This window comes from Lepidochelys kempii, chromosome 11 (assembly GCF_965140265.1).
Source record: "Lepidochelys kempii isolate rLepKem1 chromosome 11, rLepKem1.hap2, whole genome shotgun sequence".
NCBI lineage: Eukaryota > Metazoa > Chordata > Testudines > Cheloniidae > Lepidochelys > Lepidochelys kempii.
In genome coordinates, this window is record NC_133266.1 from 55,799,358 (window position 1) to 55,812,581 (window position 13,224).

A 13,224-nucleotide genomic window follows, 5' to 3' on the forward strand; every position below is an offset into this window, starting at 1 on the left:
AATGCAAAAGTTTTTCTTTTGTTGTTTTAAAAAGAACTGCAAAGTCTTTTGCTAATGCACTACGGTATTAAAGTTTAAACTCTGAAAGTGAAACTGTCAAGAAATGCAAAAGTTTAAGTTTTTAATAGCAGTGTTAATTGAGCCACATTATATACTATTTCTGTAGCATTTTTGATTACTAGTTAGATTGTTAAATGCAAGAGTCTGTATTAGCTCAATATTAAAGTTACAAATTTAATCATTAAAGTATCAAGAAATACAAAGATAAGCTCCAAATATCTGTATTAGTTCAGTCCATTTGCACATACTATACACTAAGTTGTACATTTAACAAAGATATACCTTTGAGTGCTAAGAATGTGACAGATACAGAAATTTCATTGTGACCTCACTTCTCTTATTCTGCTGCTCATAGACTCACCTGCCTTTACTTAATTGAAGCACCTTCATTATTTACAGGTGAGAGCAATGAAGCCAATGAGTGAAGTGTCTTTAAATTTGAGAGGGTGAGGTAAAGCATGGAGTATTACATTGGTTAGGGCAAGGATCAGACAACAGGGTTTTTTTGTTTGTTTTTCTTCTTTCTTTCAGATGGAGACTTTCTTAAAAGAGCTAAGTTTAGCCTGTAAGCATTTGATTGAGTTTAGAGACATGTATGAGTATGAGAATCGCATAAAAACCTTCAGAGATTGGCCTTTTATGGAGAATTGCAAATGTACCCCTGAGCATGTAAGTCTGACCATGTCTAATTTTATCTATACCTAGGAACTAGAAGACAAAAATAACAACAGATTATATAAAACCTCATTAAAACTTCCAAATACTTCATTCTCTTCCCTGATAGACTTTGTTAATTAAAAATGCTCTTAAGCCACATGTGCAAGTTAAAGCAGAGTTAGGAGTCTCAATTAAGCCTACAGAAGTTAGGGAAGAAGAGATAGGTACTTTAATGTCCGACACATGCTGCTCTGAGAAGGCAGTGGGATGAGTGGCTATGTACCAGGTCTGTTTGGAAGCTTACAGGCATAAGGAAGAGGGGTTTATATTTAAAAAAAAAAAAATTGAGGTCTCTCTCTCCTAGAACTTCTGGATTAATTTGATGCTTGATTTCATGCTGTACAGACTAAAGTGTTTCCCTCACTCCTGAACCTAAAGTTGCATGCTATAGCAATGGCTACCTATGCACATGCTAGAATTCCCTAAGTGAACAACTCTTGCTATTTAGATTCCATTGTAGCAAGCTAAATTAACTATGAGAATATGGGGATGGTGGGTTTTATTGTTTTGGGGTTTTTAATGTATTAAAAACCTGTAACTTTCAGAGTTATTGACTCGCTTGACATCTGAGAAAGTGTCCACTAGAGCTAGGTGAATAGTGGAATTTTTGGGTGTGGGGGCTAAACAGAAAAATTTGAAAAACTATTTAAAATTCATACTAAAACAACTTCTTAAAAAGCTTTCAATCAAATCTAAAACACTCATTTCAAATAACCCATAACACTTGAGCTGATATAAAATGAAATTTTTGAGTTGTATTTTTCTCCCAATTCAACCATTTTAGGTGGTGGGTGGTTGTGGTGTGTGTGTTAAATTGGCCAAATTTAAAATCAAAATGCATTTTTCAGGATTGGAAGACCCAAATTCAAAGAACCATTTTAGTTGGGGAAAGAATCAAAATGTTTCATTTCAAATTTGAAACTGCATTTTTTTTTGGTCTGGGGGGCAAAAATTAATTGGGGGTGGGAGCAATCCACACTGATATTTATCCTTCCTGTTAGATAATGAGCACTAGATCTGACAATTCATTATTTGGCCTCTAGCACTTATAAAAGTGAATCATTTAAAATTAATGTCCACTCAGTGCTTTGAACATATAAAGTACAATACAAATGCTACAATAATATTATAGCCTGTAATTCTTTGAAACGGACACTTCTGAGTCATGCTTGGGTACAGCTGCTGTATATCTTGAGGGTTACACCTCAGATGAAGCATACTTGGAGTTATCTGAGCAGCTGTGAAGGAAGTTGAAACTACAACACATATAGGTATACTCACGGAAGCTTATGCTCAAATAAATTTAAGTCTCTAAGGTGCCACAAGTCCTCCTTTTCTTTTTGCGAATACAGACTAACTCGGCTGCTACTCTGAAACCTTCTAAAGATGAGTAATTGTAGTTTTTAACTCCTTAGAGTTGATTTAGCCATGGCTCTAATACACCTAGTGGCGGAATATAACTAACCTAAACCCTGACAGTGGGATATAACCTATTACTTTGGAAATTCGCTTCCTAAACTTTCTGTACTAGGAAGCTCACTATAATGAGAACTACAGAGTTCTAACTTCATATTTGTGTGACTCTCTCCTTTTGTGGGGTTGCCTGGACAAAATTATATTTGCAGAAGACAGGTTAGTTCAACAAACTATGACCTCACCACTGACTATTCCACCCTGAAATATTTGAGATGACAATTACACTTAATTTTTTTCTCTAAGAGAAAACCTTGCATACTGTAGCAGTCAAATGTTTTTCTTGCACTTATGCATTAATACAATGGCAAACTATGTCTTACTTATTTCTGGATAAACTATTACTTCTACTATTACTGTTCAGGCTAAAATTAGCCCTTGATTAGTTCCTGGGCAATATATTGTGAATAACTAGCTTACTGTAATCTCAAAAATGGGCACCTGCAAACAGCTACTCCATGCAAAAAGATATTTATTGCCTTTAGCCTCTTTTCTCACCCTACAGCTAGTCTGTTACACCCTCTTGTTATCAGTTTTAAACATAGGTTCCTTATCAAACCAGCTACTCCTTGCTGGAAGACCCCAATGTTTGTGAAGCCTTGCAAGACTGAGACTTTAGATTGTAAAATCTTTGGGGGAGGGACTGTTGTCTCATTATATATTTGCACAGTGTATATTACACTAGGGCCCAATTTGTTGGGCCCTTAAGTACTACCACAACTAATTCTCCTCTGCAGATGGCCAGGGCTGGCTTTATCCATTGTCCAAGTGCAAATGAACCTGATGTGGCAAAGTGTTTCTTCTGCCTGATAGAGCTGGAGGGCTGGGAGCCAAATGATGATCCACAGTAAGCACTAGTCTGCCTATATTCTTCCCCACTCTTTACACTTTGAAACTACTCAAATTTCTTGAAATAGTCCTCCACATTATCTCTGGACTACTCCCCTAATGTACGAGTTTGAGTATTATTTCCCCTCCTATGAGTTCTGTGTGTGTTCTGGTTTAGTTACCAAAGCAGTCATGTAAACTTGACCAGCAGACTTCAATTTTCCATTACTATGGAAAACATTTATTTCTTTGCATTCAGTGTAGCTATATCCTGAAAAGTAACACATACTGCTATGGAGGGTTCTTTGCCTCTCAATGTTTCAATATAAAACTCTTCCCCATTTTAAAATTTGAAATGCACTGCAAACTGAACATAAAATCTCACCTTACCTGATCGCTCTCATTACAATGTCTATGGTAACACCCACTGTTTCATGTTCTCTGTGTATATAAAATCTCCCCACTGTATTTTCCACTGAATGCATCCGATGAAGTGAGCTGTAGCTCACGAAAGCTTATGCTCAAATAAATTGGTTAGTCTCTAAGGTGCCCCAAGTACTCCTTTTCTTTTTGCAGATGCAGACTAACACGGCTGCTACTTTGAAACATAAAATCTGACACTCTAGCTGTATTCTTTCTGGCTTACAATTGAAATATAACTATATCATTGGAAGCTAGAAAAACATAGCTCTTACCTTTTAGCTGTGTTGCCGCTGCAGTGCTTACATAAGTAAACTTGCCTGTCATAAAATAAGCAGCTGACTCTGAATAAAGAGGTCCTGGTTTTAATATAGCCCATATGCTAACTAGGCCACTGGAGTGTATATCTCCCTCAACTCATGAAAACTGGTTTATGTCAATATATTCTGTGGTTTAAGGTTTAAAAACTAATGTGGGTGGGTGGGTAGGGCATGGGGGAGGAATGGAAGAAATGAAAAGAAGTGCTTTAGGCTGCTTAATTTTGAAGCGTAGGTGCCAGGTCTTGGGTGAAGTTTGCCAGCTATTCTGAAACATTCATACAGACCATAAAAGATGCTTGCTTTCCCTCTTGTTGAAATGAATATTCTGGTGTGGCGGTAATAAACGTGGCTGGGGGGTGCACTAACTTGTGGGTCTCTGCCACATATATCTTAAAGAATTTACTTCATCTCTTCCATCTGCTATTAGAAGAAAAGAGGAGTTTCACAACTCTCTTGACACTTTTTATAAATAAAAGTTTGATCAATGCAGCTATTTAGGGGCAAAAGAAAACATAAAACAAGTCTGTGGAAGTTATAGAACATCTTTCATATTAGAGAATTGTATCACTCTCTTCCATCTCCTCTCAAATGCTGTGGAGGACTGACTATTCCCAAAATGAAACTCTTGTGTTTGTGCTGCAGGGTAGAGCACTCCAAACGTCCTAGCAACTGTGGGTTTTTATCCCTTACTAAGAACTTTGATGATCTGACAATGGAGGAGTACTATATGCTGGAGATGGACCGGCTCAGGACTTTTCTTGTAAGTGCTCATGCAAATATTGTTAATGGCTTTCGCTTAAACGGAGGATGTTGTCTGAATAAAAATTTGCCCCCGAGAGTGGTTACCATATAGGAGAGAAGGCAGAAATCTCACTGGAGGAACCTGCCACGGCTGCAGTGTCTAGGAACTCAAGGCCAGATTTTTAAAAAGTGTTAGGCATTTAATGGGATTTTTTCCAAAGTGCCTTTTTCTTTTCTTAACTGCCTAAACACTTTTTAAAAAATCTGACCCTCTATGCCTAACTCCTTACAAAACATCACTCCCCTGGACGTGTTTAATCTAACACTCAAGTGGCAGAAAGAGTACTATCCCTTCTGTGTATAATATAAAAACGGCCCTTGGAAGCTTCACCAAGTATTAACCATACTAGGTCATCTTGAACTGACAGGGCTTCAAAGAGGACACACCTAAACATAGGCATAACTCTTGTCAAGCACTGTACCTTCCCCCTGTTTCAGTGTTGTTGTGCCAGCAGCTTTCCAATAAAACTGCAGAAGACAAATTGGAGCCCCCCTCTCACAAGTTTTGCAGTTATCCTGTTCACTGAGAGATCATCTCTTTGGAATTCAAAGAAAAATGGTATTATCACACCTTAGAGAAGCCTTCCTTCTCCTGGGGTTACTGGAGTGGCAGTTGTCATGCTGTTGAGGTACATAAAGTGATAGCTGGTCCCAGGAACTGGACTGCTTTAGGGTAGAAATTGACATTTGATAGATAGGTACCATTAGTGAATCTAATGGGAGACTTAATTAGAGGCTGTGCTAGTTCCCCATTAGGGTAACGATCACTGATGAAAGTTCTATATTCCACTTCCTGGGTAGCTTTTGAGTGTCTAGGTCAGAGGTGGGCAAACTACGGCCCATGGGCCACATCCAGCCCGCGGGACCCTCCTGAGCTCCTGGCCCAGGAGGCTAGCCCCTGGCTCCTCCCCTGCTGTTTACCCCTTCCCCGCAGCCTCAGCTCACTGTGCTGCCAGTGCAATGCTCTGGGCGGCAGGGATGCAAGCTCTTGCTGGCAGCACAGCTGCAGAGCCAGGGCCTGTCCTGGCGCTCTGGGCAGCGCGGTGGCACGGCTGCCTGTCCTGGCGCTCTGGGCAGCGCGGTAAGGGGGCAGAGAGCACAGGGGAGAGAGGAGGGTTGGATAGGGGGCAGGGGTGTGGATGGCGTTGAATGGGGGCAGGAGTCCTGGGGGGAGTCAGGAATGAGAGGAGGAGCGGGAGGACAGGAAATTGGGTTGGATGGGGCAGGGATCCCAGGGGGGCCATCAAGGGACAGGAAACGGGGTTGGATGAGGCAGGGACCCTGGGGGGCAGTGGGGGGGTCGCATAGGGGGCCAGGCTATGCCTGGCTGTTTGGGGAGGCATAGCCCTCCATACAATTTCAGAAACCCGATATAGCCCTCAGGCCAAAAAGTTTGCCCACCCCTGGTCTAGGTCTAACACTTCAAACAGTAAGTGAAAACTCTGGATTTACTTAAAGTGCAAAACCGGCAGAAGCACAATGAAGTCCTTTGAAGAAGAAGTTGATGCAACCAGAAAACGCCTCATTGATCACTTTGTCAGCAAACATCAGTACACTCCAGAGCCAAAGATGCCGCTATCAGAGTCTCCCTCAACTTGCTGATTTTACTGCACAAAGTTCAGGAAGTCACCGGGACCCCCAAATGCAGCCCACTGGGCAAAAAAAAAAATGCAATATCCACAGACTTTCAGGAAGGTTTGTTCATGTCTAATTTTCATGTAGCCTGTCCTAAACATTGATCTTATTGGTACTTGGTATAGTTTTCACAGATTCAGTTGTCTGAATAATAAAGTACTAATTTCTGTAGACACTTACAAAGTACATAGTTCATATTTACTACAGGTATTATATTTTGAGGTTTATTTGATCACTATGGCAGATGTGGACCAATAAATCTCCCAATAAACTGGTTTATAAAATGTACATTGACTTGTTAAACAGAATACTTCTGTACTGTTTTTAGATGGTCAAATATCTGTATTCTTAAATAAAGATTTACAGCTGATTGTGTGCACCTGACCTGTGATATACCCAAGCTTTGGGAATGTTCAACTCAACAGATTTACTGCTGGGCTTTTTGCTGCCTTTCAAGTAGCCATGGTATCTGCCACTTATCAGTAAATATGTAGCTTGTGAAGGTGACCTTATCAGCCAGTTCCCAATACTTGTCGTAACCTTCAGAAGGACTTGAATAAAAGAACTATTGTTGGTGACAACTTACAATATTGTGTACTTATTACGCAGGTGACAACTGTGACTTTGAGTAGCTATTGACAAGCTTCTACTGAAGCACAAAAACTGCATAAACTATCTATTTCTCTCATAACAGAACTTGATTTTATGTTCTAAATTCTAGGTCTGTGGTAAGTGAAATATGCAACATCTTGTATATCTACACTTGGTAGATATATAAGCCTTGTACTCAGATGAAAGGACATGGAGGCAGAAGGCAACACTAGCCATTATATACTTGTCAATAGCTCACACTTATGAAGGGTAGAAGCTGATTACTGGTGTTGTGTCTGGTCAATATCTATGGTAGATACAGAGATGGACAACAAGGCACTCTTGTCTAATGGTACAGTCCCAGCAGGGCATGCCTCTATGCAGCCTCCCCTTATTTCCTCTCCCACATATGGGTAAACTAAGTCATGCGCACCATTCAAAGTGGACAACTACACAGGACTTCAGCCTACACCAGGAATCTGGTTTTTGGTGGGTTTCTCTTCCTGGCTAACGTTACATAAGATCACCTGGACAGCAATTTACAGAAACTAGTCTATAAGTATTTGTTGAAGTAGTGAGGTTTAGGGTTTCTAACCTTGTAATTCCCTGGACTAAATAAATATTCAACAGTAGTGATAAGTGTATTCTCATGCATGATTAGAATGTGAAGTAATATAAATGTACATTGCTGAAGGGTACAATCCTGCTTCCATTGAAGACAAAAGTTTTTGACTTCAATGACAGCAATATTAGGCTCCAAGTGTGCAATTTTTTTTTAATGCATACTCAAAATTAGCAGACACAGGGAGTTGTTCATGCTTAAACAATTTGAACTTGCAGAGGAATTTGACAAACAACTGGCTGACTTTCCACTTTCAAAATGGAAAGACTAATGGAATACTTCCAGTTACTTCCTTTCTTGATAAATGGAAACACCTACTTACAAAAATGCAGATTACATTCTGTCACAAACTACAACCATGATCTGTTTCTTTTAAGGTAATCAGTGAATGCTTGCATAGCTTTGAAATGCATAAGCATCTGACAATTCTTTGGTTTTAAGCCCCACTTCCCTCAAATTACAGAAAAAGACAATTAGTGGAGAGCAACAGAGAAAGAAATTGTCTGGCTTTCCCCCCATTTTACTCTAAGGGAGGGGCAGTGGGTGAAACCTGTGATACTGTCCAACAGCAAGTCTTTGCACTTCCACACTTACTTTGTCAGGCCTCAGGCAGCGAATCATAAGCATCCTCTGGAATGGGCCCATTTTGTTTTGCCACTCTTCAGGGAAATCCTCATGGTGGGGTTCCTACAAGCATACATGCAGATTATAATTTGAGTGCTAATTAAATAAAGCTAGAGTGAGACTAATCTAACTGCTTTACTCTTAGGAATCCTTGATACAGGTGAGACTGCAAAAAATGGTGAATAACTGTTACAACACATGTACTAATCAGTGTTTCACGCAATGCAGCAACCGATACAGGTAGACTGAAATATTTAAAAAGAAATGGGACAACAAAAATTCTTTCCATTCCTTGCTTTGGAGTAATTCTAAAAGTACTATAATTTCCTTTTATTTCCCCCCACTACATAAATGTGTAACAATGCCTCACGCTGAGACTGGGGTGTAAGTATGGCCATGTTGCCAATTCATGATTTTATCATGTCTTATGATATTGGACATCTATCTTAAACCCACGGTGTTTGGAGTATGTGAGCACACACAAATGCCAGCTTCTATATTTTAAAAAAGTTTTGCGCCCTCATGACCAAACAGAAAATACAAACTCTAAAAGCTCAAAGATCTAAAGGTGAACAAAAACAACCCGACATTTTTCAAAAGTCTTATGATATGATCTAATGACTACTTAAAGCGTCCGTACTGTTATTGCCAAAAGTACCAGCCTATTTGGGTGTGGGGATGGTTTGTCAAGGGATAACATGTGAGCTCCTAAAAGCACTACCAGATTAGTGCCGCAGCTGAAAGAAACAATCCTTATAAGGGTGGAGAGAGAAGTGGGCTTAATTATAATGACTTCCTGGTAGCCTCTTCACAGCTATTAGCCCCACCAACACAAAAAACCATCCTGCTTTCAGAGTTGTCTCTTTGAGCTCCTGAGAAGATGTCTTTTGGTCCATGTTGAGAGCTCTTGATTTTATTACCTGTGTCTTTCGCATATTCCAAAGTCAATAGAAAGTGCTAGGCCCTCCTTAAATGTTGGTTTGGTTTTGTGAAGATTGTTTTAACTAACCAAGAGCTATTTACCTTCAGCTAATTTTCATAGCAAGCTGTGCAACTACAATGCATGTCAGAGGGAGTTGGGCAGTTAGTTTCTCCATACCCATTTGAAAATGTATCCTTTAGAATACTCTAAATATCCATGGCTCTTTCTTTTAGTTTTCACATCTGTCTTTTCTATCTGGCTGGACCAATGTATGCTGCATAGCATTCTACATTGCAATATTAGAAACAGTTGCAAATGGATACCAGCAATGAAGTTTCAAATAGTAATAGGAAATGCACCTTTTGAATCATTTAAGGTACATGCTGCTTTACTGCTAACCAAGATTTACAAAGCAAATTTACTTTTAAAACGTAGGGAAACAAAGGGCTAGATTCAGAAGGACTTAGGTGTTGCAATGCTAAGGGTCCAGTGCCTAACTTTAAGGACCCTGTTGATTAGTGGAATACACAACCCTAAGTTAGGTGCCTATGCTCCCTATATAGTAAAGGGTGAGAGTTAGGTGATTAAAAAAGGGATTCACAGAAGCCAGCACACAGAGTAGGGATTTGAGATGTTGAAGTGAGCCAGGAGGAAATGCTGAGGGTGCATAGCCTCATCCCTACCCCTTAAAGCAGAGGTGAGCAAACTATGGCCCACGGGACCGTCCTGCCGGCCCCTGAGCTCCTGGCCCGGGAGGCTGCCCCCGGCCTCCCCCCGCAGTGACGCCGCTGCACGGGCAGCGCTCTGGGCGGTGGGGCTGCGCACTCATGCAGGGCAGTGCGGCAGCGTGTCTGGCTCCGGCTGGGTGGCACAGCTCCCAGACATGCTGCTCTAAGCAGCATGGCAAGGGGGCCAGGGCTGGGGGTTTGGATAAGGGGCAGAGGGTTCCAGGGGGCAGTCAGGGGACAGAGAGCAGTGGGAGGGGGCAGATAGGGGGCGGGGACCAGGCTGTTTGGGGGGCAGAGCCTTCCCTACCAGGCCCTCCATACAGTTTCACATACTGATGTGGCCCTCAGGCCAAAAAGCTTGCCCACCCCTGCCTTAAAGGGTGTTAGGAATCTATCTTAGCTTGGGATTCACAGACATGAAACCTCTCCTGGAGTCAGGAACTTAGGCCAGGTCAGCCCTTTCTCAAGAAAAATGGAAGAAATGGAGGTGGTGTCCTTCTTCTACCCTGTGGCCTAGGGGTTGGAGCATGCCCTGTGACACAAGAATCTCTTAATGCCAACTGGCAAAGGGATTACAGGAATGTCCTGAGTCTGGTATGTACATTCTTGTTCACCAAAGAGTGTCATGTGAGGATTTAAATGAAAGCTGAGGTCACACTGGTCATTACTATAATTGTGAAATGTATGTACATACACATATTGAAAATACACGCTTAGAGTCTGTATCAAGGTATGAGTCACAAGCAGAGGTGACATAACAGTTTTTTTGTCAGACAATAGATGTTTATTCACCAATCTCTCTGTTGAGATGTATAGTCAAGCATTATAAGCTAACACAATGGATGCCTATTTACATACAAAGTCAACAAAAAGATGTGAAGTCAACAGGGAAGCAGCACATAATAAAAATAAGCCATGAGTGGTTATCCTGTCTCTGAGTACAGACAACAAACTTTGGGAATATGAGAAGACGGCAAAGAACACCCCACATCACCCTACACCTAGGAAATTAATGGGTAATGCCTTTACATCAGTGGTTCTCAAACTTTTGTACTGGTGACCCCTTTCACATAGCAAGCCTCTGAGTGCAACCCCCCATATAAATTAAAAACACGTTTTTATATATTTAACACCATTATAAATGCTGGAGGCAAAGCAGGGTTTGGGGGTGGAGGCTGACAGCTCACAACCCCCACATGTAATAGCCTTGTGACCCCCAGAGGGGTCCCGACCCCCAGTTTGAGAACCCCTGCTTTACAGTCATGAAAATGGCATCTTTGCCAACCTTGGTTGAAAAGCTGCAAAAGATGCTGGGTGAGAAAACTTCTTTAGACAAAAAGAAAAGGAGTACTTGTGGCACCTTAGAGACTAACCAATTTATTTGAGCATAAGCTTTCGTGAGCTACAGCTCACTTCATCGGATGCATACTGTGGAAAGTGTAGAAGATCTTTTTATATACACACAAAGCATGAAAAAATACCTCCTCCCACCCCACTCTCCTGCTGGTAATAGCTTATCTAAAGTGATCACTCTCCTTACAATGTGTATGATAATCAAGTTGGGTCATTTCCAGCACAAATCCAGGTTTTCTCACCCCCTCTCCCCCCCACACACAAACCCACTCTCCTGCTGGTAATAGCTTATCTAAAGTGATCACTCTCCTTACAATGTGTATGATAATCAAGGTGGGCCATTTCCAGCACAAATCCAGGGTTTAACAAGAACATCTGAGGGGGGGGGTAGGAAAAAACAAGGGGAAATAGGTTACCTTGCATAATGACTTAGCCACTCCCAGTCTCTATTCAAGCCTAAGTTAATTGTATCCAATTTGCAAATGAATTCCAATTCAACAGTCTCTTGCTGGAGTCTGGTTTTGAAGTTTTTTTGTTGTAATATCGCAACTTTCATGTCTGTAATCGCGTGACCAGAGAGATTGAAGTGTTCTCCGACTGGTTTATGAATGTTATAATTCTTGACATCTGATTTGTGTCCATTTATTCTTCTACATAGAGACTGTCCAGTTTGACCAATGTACCCGGCAAAGGGGCATTGCTGGCACATGATGGCATATATCACATTGGTGGATGTGCAGGTGAACAAGCCTCTGATAGTGTGGCTGATGTTATTAGGCCCTGTGATGGTGTCCCCTGAATAGATATGTGGGCACAGTTGGCAACGGGCTTTGTTGCAAGGATAGGTTCCTGGGTTAGTGGTGGTTCTGTTGTGTGGTATGTGGTTGCTGGTGAGTATTTGCTTCAGGTTGGGGGGCTGTCTGTAGGCAAGGACTGGCCTGTCTCCCAAGATTTGTGAGAGTGTTGGGTCATCCTTCAGGATAGGTTGTAGATCCTTAATAATTCGTTGGAGGGGTTTTAGTTGGGGGTGAAGGTGACGGCTAGTGGCGTTCTGTTATTTTCTTTGTTAGGCCTGTCCTGTAGTAGGTGATTTCTGGCAACTCTTCTGGCTCTATCAATCTGTTTCTTCACTTCTGCAGGTGGGTACTGTAGTTGTAAGAATGCTTGCTAGAGATCTTGTAGGTGTTTGTCTCTGTCTGAGGGGTTGGAGCAAATGCGGTTGTATTTTACAGCTTGTCTGTAGATAATGGATTGTGTGGTGTGGTCAGGGTGAAAGCTGGAGGCATGTAGGTAGGAATAGCGGTCAGTAGGTTTCTGGTATAGGGTGGTGTTTATGTGACCATCGTTTATTAGCACTGTAGTGTCCAGGGAGTGGATCTCTTGTGTGGACTGGACCAGGCTGAGGTTGATAGTGGGATGGAAATTGTTGAAATCATGGTGGAATTCCTCAAGGGCTTCTTTTCCATGGGTCCAGATGATGAAGATGTCATCAATATAGCACAAGTAGAGTAGGGGCGTTAGGGGACGAGAGCTGAGGAAGCGTTGTTCTAAGTCAGCCATAAAAATGTTGGCATACTGTGGGGCCATGTGGGTACCCATAGCAGTGCCGCTGATTTGAAGGTATACATTGTCCCCAAATGTAAAATGTAAAAATGTAAAAATCTTTAGACAGGAGATTAACCTGTTAGTTAAGTGTAGTCTCTAGAAAGTGTGTTCTGATTTTGTTTTATATGTAACCTTTTGTTTCCAATATCCTTACTCACTTTCACTTGAATCTTGAATATCTGATAGATATATTTATAGTGAAAAAATAATAAATTTAAGTACCATAATGTTAAACAAGGTGCAGAACCACAGCTGACTCTTACAAACTGGTGTAAAATTTGTTTGAGGCCAGCAGAGCTGATATTTCTGTGAGTAGCTAGTGACAGGGTATGATGGGGTGTTTTGGGCCCTTTACGCCCCAGAAAAGAAGCAGTAAAGGTGCGTCCTCCAGGCCTGCCTCGAAAGGCTGCAGGGAAGCAGCAAATCAGAGCACAGTTCAAAGACGCTGCTGGACCTGAGTAGCTCAGTTCCTGGCTGGGACCATAAACGATAAGACAGAGGAACACTTCAGCCAAGGAAGCCTGG

At 41.5% G+C, this 13,224-nt stretch overlaps 2 protein-coding genes across 13 annotated transcripts in view; one reads left to right on the forward strand and one right to left on the reverse strand.

The window, feature by feature from the left end:
- The window catches only part of DNAH7 (dynein axonemal heavy chain 7), a 270,100-nt gene that overhangs the window by 19,592 nt on the left and 237,284 nt on the right, over positions 1–13,224 (reverse strand). For all 12 annotated transcript variants that reach the window (XR_012154342.1, XM_073306229.1, XM_073306230.1 and 9 more), the window contains one exon: positions 8,062–8,154. Coding sequence is in view for 11 of the 12 variants with exons in the window: in XM_073306229.1 (XP_073162330.1) it covers positions 8,062–8,154 (93 nt within the window). In the remaining variant the exon portion in view is untranslated. The remainder of the gene's footprint in view (positions 1–8,061; positions 8,155–13,224) is intronic.
- On the forward strand, positions 592–6,221 carry LOC140895761 (baculoviral IAP repeat-containing protein 5.1-like). The gene is made up of 4 exons (XM_073306243.1): positions 592–729; positions 2,988–3,097; positions 4,461–4,578; positions 6,078–6,221. The coding sequence occupies exons 1-4, from the start codon at positions 592–594 to the stop codon at positions 6,219–6,221; spliced, it is 510 nt and encodes a 169-aa protein (XP_073162344.1).